This window comes from Vitis vinifera, chromosome 17 (assembly GCF_030704535.1).
Source record: "Vitis vinifera cultivar Pinot Noir 40024 chromosome 17, ASM3070453v1".
Taxonomy (NCBI): Eukaryota; Viridiplantae; Streptophyta; class Magnoliopsida; order Vitales; family Vitaceae; genus Vitis; species Vitis vinifera.
Window position 1 is genome coordinate 5,654,467 of NC_081821.1, and position 14,795 is coordinate 5,669,261.

General features: G+C 34.3%; 1 protein-coding gene across 1 annotated transcript; it reads left to right on the forward strand.

Moving 5' to 3' along the window:
- Positions 1-903: 903 nt before the first annotated feature.
- LOC100247402 (protein MICROTUBULE BINDING PROTEIN 2C) lies at positions 904-12,802 on the forward strand. The gene is made up of 5 exons (XM_002273057.5): positions 904-1,648; positions 1,951-2,034; positions 3,258-3,620; positions 11,849-12,067; positions 12,367-12,802. The coding sequence occupies exons 1-5, from the start codon at positions 1,436-1,438 to the stop codon at positions 12,592-12,594; spliced, it is 1,107 nt and encodes a 368-aa protein (XP_002273093.1). The 5' UTR covers positions 904-1,435; the 3' UTR covers positions 12,595-12,802.
- The last annotated feature ends 1,993 nt before the right edge of the window (positions 12,803-14,795 follow it).

The window sequence follows — 14,795 nt, forward strand, 5'->3', positions numbered from 1 at the left end:
ATGTTTCATCCTTTGCAATTTGCATGATCATGACTCCTTGCCTTAACCTAAATTCAAACTTGATTTGCATACCAAACTTTCCACTATATGCACTCAACATTACTAAACTCCATATCATATAAATAAAGGTAATATTACAATTTCTCATCTTACACATCATCATATGTTTAATTTGTGTATTTGTTTTTATTCTGTTTATTAATCTATAAAATGAATGTGATGTCCTATATCGGATATGAGATAAAATTTTTAACATTATATAAGTATGGACTCCTTTTAATTAAGTAAACCCTTTTTAAAGTTATGATGATCAATTTTGGTATACAGCAAATAATATCTATACGATTGAGTGTGGATCATTACAAATGATATCAGAACTGATATATGAGAGTTTATTTGACCTCATAAAGGGTATTTATTTGTTTAATATGTCTAAAATTGATAATATTTATATAATTGGATGCAAGTAGTTATAATAAATTTTTTAATTAAATTAGATACAAAGGGGTGTTTATTTTGTAATATTACCTTTATTTTTATTTTTTGGTTTTGGTTTAAGTATTCACTCTCAACCTTTAATGAATTTCACTAGGTGAAGGAAAGTGAAAGAAATATGAATAATTGGACATTTTATAAGAATAATTTTTATTTTTTGGAAAATTATGATATTTTTGGGTAAAAAATTCACATTTCATGCTTTGAAACGAATAGGAAAATTTTTGGATTTAAAGGGATAAAACTCTGTCTCTCTCTCTCTCTCTCTCTCTCTATATGAACTAAGAACATTTTTATCTTTTTCTTTTTGGAGCTTACCCATCCCCATCCTAAAAACATAATCATCCCTTCCGCTCCTCCTCCCCCCATCTCTTTTCCCTTTTCATCCCATCTTCCTCACTTTAGATTTCAAAAAATAAAAATAAAAAGGGAAAGCAGCATGGTTGGGGAAGATTAGGAGAATTGGCGTAAAGAAAATGGATTAAGAGTCAAGACAACAAAATAAACACTTCTCATGTCCCATTTTTTTCTTTTTAAGTATATGCTGTGAAAGCAAAGACAATTATTTGCTTTTCAAACGCACGCTCCAAGCTCTTGGCTGGAAAATTTATAGCCACATCTATTATTTGATTAGATGTTAATTAATCATGATTTTGACATCGCTTTCTCTGTAGAATTAAATTTGAATCCTCCTGCCAGTTTGTCAGATATCCGAGGGCATTCTTGTAAATATCCATTTCCTTTTGAGTTACGTTGAAGATCCAAATCCAAGCCGGCCGTTAAAAAAAAGGAAAAGGGAGAAAAATTAAATATAAGGAACAAGGAAAAGGAGAAGGAAATTCAAAAAACAAGTCTCCAGCGAGTCTCGCCTCCTTCTTCAGCCAGTCTCACACAGACAGTCCTCGGAAGGATCAAATCCATCGTTGGATTGAGGAAAACAATGTTCGAACCACAACATTTCATGGATTTACACGACAACTCAAGTCTAGGAGACCCCAAATCCTGGCTTTCCGGCGATGACAACTCCTCTCCGATTCACCGCCGGACTCAGTCCTCCTTGTCCTCCGCCTCCGCCGCCGGAACTGCTGCCAATGTTGACAGACTCCTCTTTAACGACCTCGTCGAGATCGTCCCTCTCGTTCAGTCTCTCATTGTCAGTTCTTTCTCCGCTCTTTTCTTTTAGGGTTTTTAATCTCTTTCCGAATTTGTTTGCTTTCGGAGATTTTGGAAAAATAAATAAATAAATTCAGGAAAATTTGGAAGGGGTCTTTTGTGTTTTTTTAACCCAAAAAGAGTGGGCTGGTGGTGTAATAGCTCAGTGGAGCGGGGGTTTTGGATACTAAAGATGAGAAATTTAAGGGTTAAAGAAGTAATTTCTTTTTCTTTCTTTCATTTTCTCAGCAACCAAACAGGGGATTGTTGCCTGTTTTATTTCTAAAATTTGAATTTGGCCAGGATCGGAAGGCGAGCAGTTCGTTCACCCGAGTTGGTGCAGTCACCTACACCAAGACGCCTTCAAGAGAATCTTTGTCCAGGAGGGTAAGAGCTCTGATCTAGGGTTTTAATTTATACATCGTTTTCATTTTTGTGAAAGCTTTGGCATTTTATGTTCAGTTTAATCGAAATAATGCGTTGCTTGGGTTGAATTATGGTTTTTCCCCCAAAACTTTACGTTATGTCTCTTGGTTACCAGTGGGCAATGTTTCTTTTGTTTATTTTTTCTGACTTTGGTGCGATTAAGGTGCAAAATATGATAATGTGAAGGGCGCTTGGGCTCTAATGATGTATAATTGAAGTCATTGGAAATGTTTACTTATTGATTATTATTTCTTTTACTGGAAGTAAAGTGCAGTGGCTCCCTTGCCAACATGTTGAGAAGATGATGCATTATAGATATTGAGATACTTTTTTCAGAAAAACACAAAACACCTGATTGTTAGGGCATGTAAGAGCGTTGAAGGGGTATGGAGTTGGAAATCTAATGTGAGACAAATGTTAGTATGCTTGCTAAACGAAATGCTGGTATGGAGTCTAAAAAAATTAAGAAGTTCGACATAGAATTTATTTTTTATGTCTACACTGTCATAGAATGCTATGTGGAAATAAGAGCAAAATGTTGGTGTTTTTGTTTGAGAAGAGTGTGCACTCATGGTCATTTGTAATTTTTTGTTGTTCTATTCAGTGTATGATAATTATTGAAAATAGAAGATTAAGATGTAGCATTCAGTTGCCTATCAAAAAGCCTATAAGAAAAAGGATGTAGAATTCAGATGAGTGATTATACAAGTCCCTTCATTCTTGTTGCTTGAGCATCATGATAGCATTGCAGGGCTGCAAATGCTGACATAAAGCCTTTTTTTGATAGGCAAGAGGATTATATATAGAAAGCACCAAAATAAAAGGCGCAACAAAGTACACACGATGTATACATTTGTCTCCAAAACAAGGACAGTGAGAAGAAAAAGTAAGAAGCAAAAAAAAAAAAAAAAACCTTATCGTTACTTAGAACTAATCCAATTAACAAAACCTAAAATAGTTAAAGACTGGTCATCTATATGCACCCAATCAAAAATTCATGAAAGATAGCTTAATTGCTTGCTCTAATTGTTCGGAGTCTTCAAAAGCCCTCATGTTTCTTTTCTTCCAAAATAGACACAAAGGAGTGGTCCTCCAAGCTTTTTGGCTTTTCTAGCCCATGAAGGTTCCATGCCAGCTCAATAGAGGTTCTCTTACTGTTGACCATCACTTTTCTTTTGTTGCAGTTTTCTGAACTGAAAGGGAGAAATACAGCTCAATCTATCCCCACAAAAAAGCGAAGGGACCATGGAGAAAAGGACCAGGGAAGGAATGGTAGCAATAACCAAGATGGATGTGCTGATGGCTTCTCACTTTTCTCCTCTAGGGCTGTGGCATCAGAGAAGGACAAAGAAGAGCTTATTGCATTGAGGGAACAAGTGGAGGATTTACAGAGGAAATTAGCAGAGAAAGATGAACTCCTGAAATCAGCAGAGATTTCAAAGAGCCAGATGTCTGCTGTTCATGATAAACTAGATGAACTGAAGCAACAGGTAGCAGAAAAGGACTCTTTAATTAAATCTACTCAACTACAACTTTCTGATGCGAAGGTATGCTATTGCTTTTGTCTATCTGTTAGTTGAATGAATGTCTTTGTTTTACAATATGATTGTAACTTGTGACTTGCTATTTTGTTGTGGTCATCCTTTTAGCATGATTATATGCATGCATCATGTCATTGTACTGCAATGCCTAGTGAAACCAAATCATCGATATGGATATAAGAAAATAGACTGAGGCAGCTAAAGGGTGTGGTATTATATGTTCGCTACTGAAGTTTGCATTGTATGGCATCTTATGTTTGGAGGAGCTTAGAAGGTTGGGAAATTCAGGCTCTTCAGGGGTGAGAGTCTATAGAACTTTTTATGCAGCTAGCCTTCATAAGATGGGAGATCTTAGGTCTTTAAGGTGACCTTTTATTTACCTAGCACTTCTTTGAATAAGTTGGGAGATCTTTGGTCTTTAGTAAATTCAGTAGGCCATTAATTGGCTCATTCTTAAGTCTTGCAAATTAAGGAGATTCTTGTCCTCAGGTACAGGAACTTCTTGGAAGACCCTAGTTCTGTTTGAAAATGCCTCTCATTTGAATAGCACTTTTGAAATAGCTACTCAGCATCATTCATCTGGTTTCTAGGTGGGAAATTCCTAACAAAAGTGTCTATGCAAAGTCAATGCAGAAATGATCTTATCTCATGATTTCCCCTTTGCCTTCATCATTGGTTATTTAATTATTGGAAAGGGTTTTTTTTTTTTTTTTTTTTGATAAGCAACCAGAAAATATAGGTATATATATAGAAAAGGAAAGGGTGGTACAAAACAGAAAGGCTAAAGTTCACCAAAGTACACCGGGAGTATACAAAAAGGAACCAAGGTAAAAAAGACAAAAAAAAAAAAAAAAGGAAGAAAGGGGGCAAAGAAAGGAAAGTACCACCTGCCCAACAATTACTTAGCTCCTAACCAACAGATAAAATCAATGAAAAACATAGAATTTCCATCTATATGAGTCCTAACATAATTCAAAAAGGAAAGTGGGAAAGAGGATTTTAGCAAATGATATGAAAAATCTACATATTCAAAAGCCCTCTGATTTCTTTTGCGACAAATGGTCCAAAAAAGACACAAAGGGGCAGCTAACCAAACTTTCTTCCACCTTTTTCCTACTTAAGCTCCCTTCCATCTTCGTAACATCAACCTAATTGAAGAATAAATCATCCATTGTAACCTAAATAAGGAAAAAACCAACTGTTGTAGAAGACAAGCTATACCACAATGAAGATGCAAACGGTCAATGGATTCCTCCTCCCTTTTACACATAAAGCATCTATTGACTTAAGACATCCCCTTTCTTTTGAAACCGGTCTAAAGTTAGGATTCTTTCCTAAGTAACTTCCCATGCAAAAAACCAACTCTCCTTGGGACCCATGGATTCCCAACAATTCTAGCTAGGAAGGCCTCCGAATCCTCTAGGTCCAGAAAAAGAGTAGAAAGTTTTAACGAAGAACTTTTCATTCCTTGAACTTGACCAAGTCATTCTGTCCTCTAGATTAGGCCTAATTGAATGCTTTTGGACCTTCTGCAGAAAGGCCTCCATCATCTCTAACTCTCAATCATGGAACTGTTTGGAGAAACTGGGACACCAATGACCCAGGTTCCCATCTTTCTCCCACAAATTTGCTACCCATGAATCCTTTGAGATAGCAATGGCGAATAAGGTAGGGAAAAACTCTTTTACCGATGTGTCACCACACCACTTGTACAACGAAAACTTGATTCTCCTTCCATTGTTGACAAAGAAACAGATTTTTCTTTTAAAAACCTCCTTTTTTTTTTTTATAGCCTCCGAAAAGGCAACACCATAGCCTTTCTTTGGGCATTCTCGAACTCCAACCTCCTTTGTCCTCCCCATACTTCTCAATTATCACTTGCTTCCACAAAGATTCCTTTTCAAAGGTGAACGAACCTCCATCCCCACTTACCCAAAAGTGCCATGTTGAGAACAGAGAGATTTCTAATACCAAGACCATTTTTTTCTTATCTAAGCACACTTTAGTCTAACCAAGGATGAAAATATCGGTTTTAATGGATATAACAGTAGTTGGATATTATGGATATATTAGGAAATATCAGTGAAAATTTTGGCAAAAAATATTGGTGGGACAAAAATTGATTAAAACTCAATAGATGTTATGAAAACTAATGAAAAATGATAGAAAAACGATTATATATATATATATATATATATATATATATATATATATATGATTGTTTTAATGAAAAAGTTGATATATGTATAATAAATTTGTAACATTAGGTAGATATACTCAATAAATAATAATATACTTAATTTGTATATATTGTAGAATATAAAAGAAATGATGATATATATAAGATTTTTTTAATTTAAAAATATTGATAATTTTATTTATAAATTTATATTTGGCTTATATTTAATTATTATACAAAAGACATGGTAAGATAATTAAAATTAACTTATTTGTTTTATATTTATAATATATGGAACGATATGCATATAATTTATATATATATACACATTCTTTTATTAGGTTTTGTATTCTATGAGGAGGATTCCTCATGCTTCTCTCTTTCTTTTATTAATAAAAACTTATCTTTGTTTATATATATATTTCCATGTGCTTAAGTAACACAAAAGGAAATTTGGTCTAGTGGCATGGACCATTTGCTTAAAGCATCAAGATTCGGGCTCAAATATTTCAACAAAAAATCAGCAATATTCCTGATGTTTTCATCCTTAAGCCCAACTCGATGAGTTTTTTTCTCTAAAACTCCTCCACTCCACAAGAAATCTCTTTGAACCTTTACGAGTCTTAAACTTACCCTTCTTGGAATCACTAATAAAGACATGCAATAGATAGGAAGGCTAAACAGGGTGCTTTTAATGAGAGTGAGCCTCCTACCTTTTGACAAGTATTATATTTTCCATAAGGCTAATCTTTTCTAAACTCTCTCCTCCATTGCTCCCCACACATTTGCCGACTTAAAAGAGCCTCCCAATGGGAGACCTAAATAGGTAAAGGGGAGACACCCTATTTGACAACCCAAAACAACTGCCAACTCATCCAGATTATCAATCCTCTCCACTGAGATTAGCTCACTCTTTTCCATATTGACTTTCAACCTAGAAATTGCCTTAAACCACATGAGAGTCCAATTCAAAATTGCTCTACATTAGCCTCACAAAAAATGATAGTATCATCAACATATAAAAATGAGATGCCTCAACTAGCCAACTACTCCTTCCTACTGAGAAACCAGAAATGGAACCTCCTTCCCTTGCCTTCACAAACAACTAACTAAAAGCCTCCATTGCCAAGACAAATAAATAAGGAGAAAGGGAGTCTCCTTACCTCAAACCTCGCTTTGGAAGAAGTCAGTGGGGTTCTCATTCAATAACATTGAGAAGAGAGCTGAAGACATACACCATTTTATCTAACCAACCCACTTTTGCCCAAAATCCATTTTCTACATAACTTCCAAAAGAAAACTTCAATTAACATGATCATAAGCCTTCTTTATATCAAGCTTATAAATGATTTCAAGAGTAGAGCTCTTTAATCTTGAATCAATAGCCTTGTTTGTAATTGGGGCAGCTTCTAAAGCCTGCCTTCCCTCAACAAAGGCATTAGGATGGTAATGGGGCGGGTTCGGGGCGGGGCGCCCCCCTCCCAACCCCGCCCCGTTTATTTAAAGCAATTCCCATCCCCGTCCCATTTAAAAAATTAAATGGGGCGGGGCGGACGGGTATGCTACATTCCCATACCCGCCCCGTTTAACTTTTTATTTAATTTTAATTTTAATTTTTTTTAAATTACTTTTAAAATTTTTAATTATATTGAAATAAATATATTTTATAAATAATTAAATTATTATATTTTTTATAACTTATTTTATTAAAAATAATTTTTTATTATCTATATATTAAAAATAATAAAATAAAAATTAAATTAAAATAATTTTAAATTAAATTAAATTTTAATTTTAATTTTATATATAATCGAGGCGGGGCGAGGCGGAGCAATACCCGAACCCGCCCCGGGTTTAAAAAAAAATCCCAAACCCGTCCCATACCCTTTTAGAAAAATAATATCCCGTCCCATTAGGGACGGGACGGGGCGGGTACCCAAAATGACCCGCCCCATTGCCTTCCCTAAAAGGCATGCTAAAATCATATTCTACTTTGCCAACAACTTAAGCCTTCTAACCAACACTTTGGCTAAAAGCTTATACAAACTCCCTATCAAACTAATGGATCTAAAGTCTTTCAAATCATTTGCACCCCTTTTCATCGGAATTGGATCCAAGAAAGTAGCATTTAGCCTCCCTACAAAGGAATTTTGCTCAAAGAGCTCTTTGAAGAAGCCCATTTCCTCCAACTTAACAAAATCCCAACATAGTTGCTAAAAAGTGAAAGTGAAACCATCTAGCCTGGGAGCTTTGTCCTATGAGAATGGAGCCTCCAAACCCCTCACTTTAGCACTCTTTAAACTAGAGAAATCCAGTATACTATTACTAGGTCTCCAACCCCTAATCCCGAAGGAAAGACTACGGAATGCATTCACAACACCAACCTTTTTCTTATAGGTAAAAGCATAAAAAAAATATTATATAAATAAAGAATAAATGGCAGCCCAAAGGCCAACCCAAAGCATACAGGGTTCACAACACCAACCTTAATCTCTGCATCCTTGAAAAGCCAAACCTTGTTCACTCTAATTCTAGCCAAGATAATTTCTTTTTTTGTGAGCATTAGCCATCTTGCGAAAAAAACTAGTATTTCCTATCTCCCTCATCTAACCATAAAGCTAAGACTTCTACCTCCAAGAGATTTCCTCCATCAATGTGCATTTGTTATTCTCTTCCATTACACACCTCTTAATCTCTCCCTCTTCAATACCAAGGACATAATCCCTCTCCCTCTGATCCTAAAAACCAATCCACTTCTAGGCCTTTTCCTTTCTAGCTAAGATAGAAACAAACACCTCTTTATTCCACACTTTTAAATCCTTTTTCAACTCTTTCAACTTCCAAGCCAACACGAAACTGTAGGAACCTCTAACCATATAACTTGTCCACCAAGTTTAACTTGCTCTATGAAACCCTTTTCTTTTAGCCACATGTTCTCAAACCTAAAAGGAGTTCTACCCCTTCTCATCTTGCCATCGTTTAACAAAATTGGGACATGATCATAAGCTAGTTTGGGGAGAACACTCTCTAGGATATTGTTGAAGTGGCTCTCCTAATCTTTAGATATAAGGAACCTATCCAGTCTCAAAGCAAAACAATTATTCAACTCCCCACACCAAGTAAAAGGACCTTTAATCAAAGGCAAATCCTGTAAATTTAACTCCTCTATTATCTTTGAGAAACGTCTCCTAGATGGAAAGCACCAAGAGCAATTCCTCTTTTCCTTAGGGAATCTAACTATGTTGAAGTCTCCTCCAACACACCAAGGGTCATTCCACAAACCCCCGATACCCTTCAACTCAACCTAAAAGGCCTCTCTTTCCTCCCTGAGAACATGATCACACACCTTTGTAAACAACCACTTGAAACTGTCCTCACAGTTCTTGAAATGGCTAGAAATGGAGAAAGCACCCACCTCCACCTCTGTAAGCTCTAGAACCCTATCATCCCAGAACACCACTACACCACCTAAAGCGCCCTTAGCTTCCAACGCTCTTCAATTAAGAAATTTGCTTACCCCCAAGCTCCTCACCAATCGGGTCGTCATCTTTTGAACTTTAGTTTATTGCAAACAAACTAGATTGGCTCTCTAAGACTTTATTAAGGATTTTAAAATCTTTCATTTGTTTCCATCATTAACTCTCCTAACATTCCAAAGAAGGATCTTTAACTTCATTAACTAACTGCAACAATCTCCCATCCACTCCTATGTCTCCTTTTCTCCCTGATTGAAGCCTCATCATAATTAATTGAACATGACGACTTCCTTAGCTCTCTATCCCCTCTCAACAGGGGTTTGAACCTCCTCCTACTCCTCGAAATCGAACCTCTATTACCCCTTCGAGGCTCCAATCTTTTAAATAAGGCCAAAACCTCCTTTTTGAAACTCTCTATAAGCATTCCTAAAAACCTAATGAACTCCAACAACTTGTTCTCAACCCCTATAACCTTCCTTGACTGAGCCACCATCTACTCTCTTAACCTCCTTCCCAAACACTCGGTAAGCTCCAGCAGGCTCCCATGTGGAAGAACCACCTTCAAGGACACTTAGGAAATGTCTCCACATTAAACTCCCCTGACGACAGCCACTCTGAGCAAGCCACAATCATCACAGCTCCCAAAGTAGGAGAGCGAGAAGAAGAATAAGGGACCCCCCCCTCCCCCCCGAAGAAGCAGAAGGAAGCAACACACTTGAAAACCTAGCCACCTCTACCAGAAGTGCTTCCTTAATCGCCTTCGGCAAGATGCTTAAAAAACTAGTTGCAAGGGACTGCTTAAAAAAAAAAAAAAAAAAAATCCTAGTGCCAGATGCTTGTATGGTTTGTCAATAATAGCCTTTGGTGCTTATATATATTTCTAATTCTTTTGGAATTTCGGTTAGACTTTATAGAGCTTACAGTTCATTTTTAAACCTTGATGAGGCCTTAAAGCGGGATGTCTTTAAAATATCTTATGTGTATTGCATTTACTTTTCTATATTATGTAACATAAATTCTTGCCTTTTTGTTGTTTCCATTTGTTATGTTTTTGTTGTAAGGTACTGTCATAAATGATTTGGTTTTTTCTTTTTTCCATGTTGTAAGCAATTTTGTGCAAGTATTTTATTGATTTTGGGGAGATTTAAAATGGTATATATTCGTTTATGTGTGTGCACACAAGTGTAAACAGGAGGAATAATGCATAGAGACAGGATTTGATCAGGAAAAAAAGTGTTCTCTTCACTTGTCTCTGTGTTTTCTCTAGTTCAATGGCTTAGTTCTTGACCCTGAAATGTTAGTTATTTAGATAAATTAAATTTAGGAGAAAAAAAATCAGATTAGAGAATATTCGAGTAAGATAATGGTTTACAGTAAGATTCTATGTATTTACTAATTTTGCCTCAGAATTGTTATTGACTCAGTCTCAACATGAGCTGGTCTAATTTGGCCTGGTCTTTAAACACTGGCTTGGATTACCTTCAGCCTGGAAATTGGATTCTTTATTATGCAATAATGAATTCATTGGGTGGACATTGTTGATTTTGTATTTGTGTGTATTTGGTTGTTAAAATCTTGAGGTGAGGGTAGCTGGCATAGCCTCAGCTAGAATTATGTGCCATATAAGATGTTATATAGTCTGTTGCAAGTTGTTACCAAATCAATCTATTTTACACATATCCAATAACTTAATTAAGCCTTAAATCAACCTTCATTGACCACAGCCATCAAACGTGAAAGACTGTAGTCTTATGACATCCATGATACTATAACATCAACAGTGAATGAAATCATGGTTACAAAATGTTTGGCTTTTTTCTTTTTCTTTAAAGCAAGTACAAGAATCCACTAGAAGGGCCTGAAAATTTGAGGCTGCCACTCATGTCTAATATGTACCTCAGGTGTCTAGTGATACCATGAGTATGGGCTAGGGCTCAAACTCAAGACCTCTAGGAACCCAAGTTCTGATATCATTTTGAGCTAATAGTTCCCAAAAGCTTAAGAGTATTAGGGAATGGGTTAAAAATCTAAATCAAACTAACAATAGGCTCTGCAGTTCAATCACACCTAGTGACAAACAGAAAAAAGGAATCATTTACATGCACAGTATATGGAGCCTATCCTAATCCGACAGCCTTGAAACAAAACTGACAATATTGAACTCATCTATAAATACAATAAATACGCACTACTAAAGTGAGGAGAGCAAGAACATGACAAAAGGGAATTCCTTAAACTCTGGCAGCCTGTGCTTGGCCTTGTACCACATAGAGTCCAATTGCTGAGCCTTGGACAGCAGTCTAGGTCCTTAGAAGCTTGGTTGAGTTTGAATAAGATAAAATTGGCATGTATGAACTTTGCGAAATTGACTTAAGAGAAATTGCCTGTTTATGCCCCCATCACCCATTGGGATGTTGTGTGAACATCTTTAAACTTTCAACTAGCAGTCTTGTCTCTTCTTCTGAAAGAACAAAGTAGTTTCACCACTCTAATAGGTCAGCACGTGGTTTATGTGTCTTTCTTGATTGTTTGTTGTGAATCCATCTCTCCTCGTAATTAATAGCTGCCCTTTCTCACAGATCAAGCTTGCCGACAAACAAGCAGCCCTGGAAAAGATACAGTGGGAAGCAATGACATCCAACAGGAAAGTGGAGAAGCTCCAGGAAGATCTAGAATCCATGCAGGCAGATATTTCATCATTTATGCTTTTATTTGAAGGCTTGACAAAGAATGATTCCACTATACGTTCCGAAAGCTATGATATCACGCCATATCATTTAGGTCATCTTCCTCCAATTGTAAGCTCATGATCCCCCATCTTGGTTTTCGTTTTTCATCATCTCTTATTGTTCATGATCTGGTAGACAAATAAAATAGGCAACTCTTAGGACGAGACGGTTAACTATCAATACCTCCATAATTATGCATATTTTCACATAGCTTTAAACAAGTAAAATGATTAGGGGAAACAAAATACTTTTTGCCTCTAATTAGATCATCACAATTAACTTGGCCAGTAGGTTTCTGGGAGACAATGGCAAGAACCCATTGTTGGTGGTTGTGTTATTCTAATTAGACCATCGATGGGTGTGAACAGGATGATCTGGATGAGATAGGGGCACAGAAAATGGAGGAGGCAAGAAAAGCTTATGTTGCTGCAGTCGCAGCTGCCAAAGAAAACCAAGATGAAGAATCTATTGCACTTGCAGCCAATTCAAGATTACATCTTCAATCATTTGTTTTCAAAAACCATAATATGGATGTCAGCAGGGCAAGTCCAGATGTCAGGATTGCTGGAGCTCCTGTTGGAGCAGTTGCTCACTAGCCCCTTCGCCTATTTATATTGTAGGCTCAATAGTGGGATAGTAGCTTCTACATTGTTGATAATTATTATTGCATTCCACCAAGATCAAACTCGTTGTGTCCCATCTTTTGTATTCTTGTTTGCAAATGTTTAATGTAAGTGAATGTTTGGAATTGATGCACCTGTTTGAGGGTCCTCTGATTTCAATTCATACTACTTGTTCAAAGCAGACAGATACTTCATTAGGTAATGGTCTTGTTAGAAGCAACAGTGAGGAGTGAGGACAACAGGCGTAAATATTTATTGAGAATAAGTTGAAAAAAGTGTTTTTCATATTTAAATTTGCAAACAGAATTTTGTTTCAAAAAATAATTGATAGTTTTCAATTTTTGAGTATTGGTCTAGAAAACCATTTTTTGATATATGGGATAAATGAGAAAAAAAAAAAAAAAGGATGGAAACCGAAGCACTTGGATGGTAGGAATTGCTAAAGCATTTTCAGAACATGGAGATTTTGATTTCAATCTTGATTTCATTTCGATTTTGTTAGAGAAAAGAGAATTTGTTTTGCCATGATAGTAAAAAGAAAATTTAGGTTCTATTTAAGAAGTGTTTTTTAAAATAGTTTTAAAAAACAGTTTTTTATTATAATGTTTGGTAAAATAAAAGTTTATTTAGAAACTTAAAATATTTTTAACTTGTTTTTTTATGTTTTTAAATATTTTAAAAATAATTTTTATATGTAATGCTTTATTTTTAATTATTCTTCATATTTATATAATTATTTTTTAAAACAATTTTTATAAAACAATTAAAAGATATTATTTGAAAACATTATGTTTTCTATTTTTAATTTTTTTTATTGTCAAACATTTTTTTTGTTTTTTGTTTTTTTTAGATAATAGAAGACTATTTTAAAAATCAATTACCTAACAACTTCTTAATGTTTATTTGACAACATTTTTTAAAACATTTCTTAAAAATAATTGTGGATTGTTTTCAAGAACAAAATTCTATTTGGGATTTGAATACGAGATTCAATTTTCTTACCTTATTTTTTATAAAGATATTGTCCACTTATAAAATGTAAAAATGTTTTAAGTATTCTTCAACTTTTCAATTGTTGTTGAGAACATTATGCAAAAAAAATAAATAAAAACACTTCAAGTTTGTCCCAAACAAACAATATGTTTTTGAAACAAATTCCAAATATTTATTTTTGAAAAAGATTTAATGTTTAGTCTTGAAATGAAAGTAATCAATTTCATGCAAATATAAATAAAATCAATTACACAAATGAACACAATAATATAAAAAAAACTATCTAATAATCTACTAAGTATAAAAAAATTTAAGTGTTCTCTTAACTGCTAAATAATCCACTAATTATGAGAAAATAATATATAATTTTACTTGATCAGATGCATTTACTCCTTAAAATCTTATATCACTATATCTACACTCATTTTCCATGTCCCCGATGCAACCCTCCCCCTATGCTCATTAATGGATCCATCGAGAGCTTTATCAAAGTTTCATTATGAGATTTTTTATCATTGTTAAAGTGGAAAGTTACCTTCAAGAGTTTTGAAAATTTAAGAGTTGGAAAATCAACCTTTGATGAATAGCTATACTCTTTTAAGGTATGTTTGCTAATAAGGAGTGAGAATGATCATCCATTCATTTTCTCATACATTCTCATGTTTGGACAACTTGAATGACAGTGAAAATGAAATAAAAAAATGATTCTAAATGAATTGAAATCTCACTTATTAACGGGACTTCAATTCATCCCAGGAGAGGATATTTTTATCTTAAAAAATAAAATAAAAATTACATAAATTGTTTTTAAAAATAATTTTTTATTTTGATTTTGTAAAAAATAAATTTTAAATTAAATTTATATAATATGAAACATACTTAATTCAAGTCTTATTAAAAATAAAAATAACTTTGTATTTAAAAAATAAATAATTTTAATAAATATATGAGTAATAATATTATGATATAATCATAAATTAATATCTATAAAAAGTAAAAACACATTCTCAAAATATGAATCTTAACATATTATAAAAGTATAATTCATTTATTTTCCTAAAATTTAATAATAATAATTTATAATTTATAATTTATAATTGCTAATACCATTTTTAAACACAACAACCAAACATTGATACTAATTTTTAAAAATAATTTTGTTTTTACATCACAAATCCAAA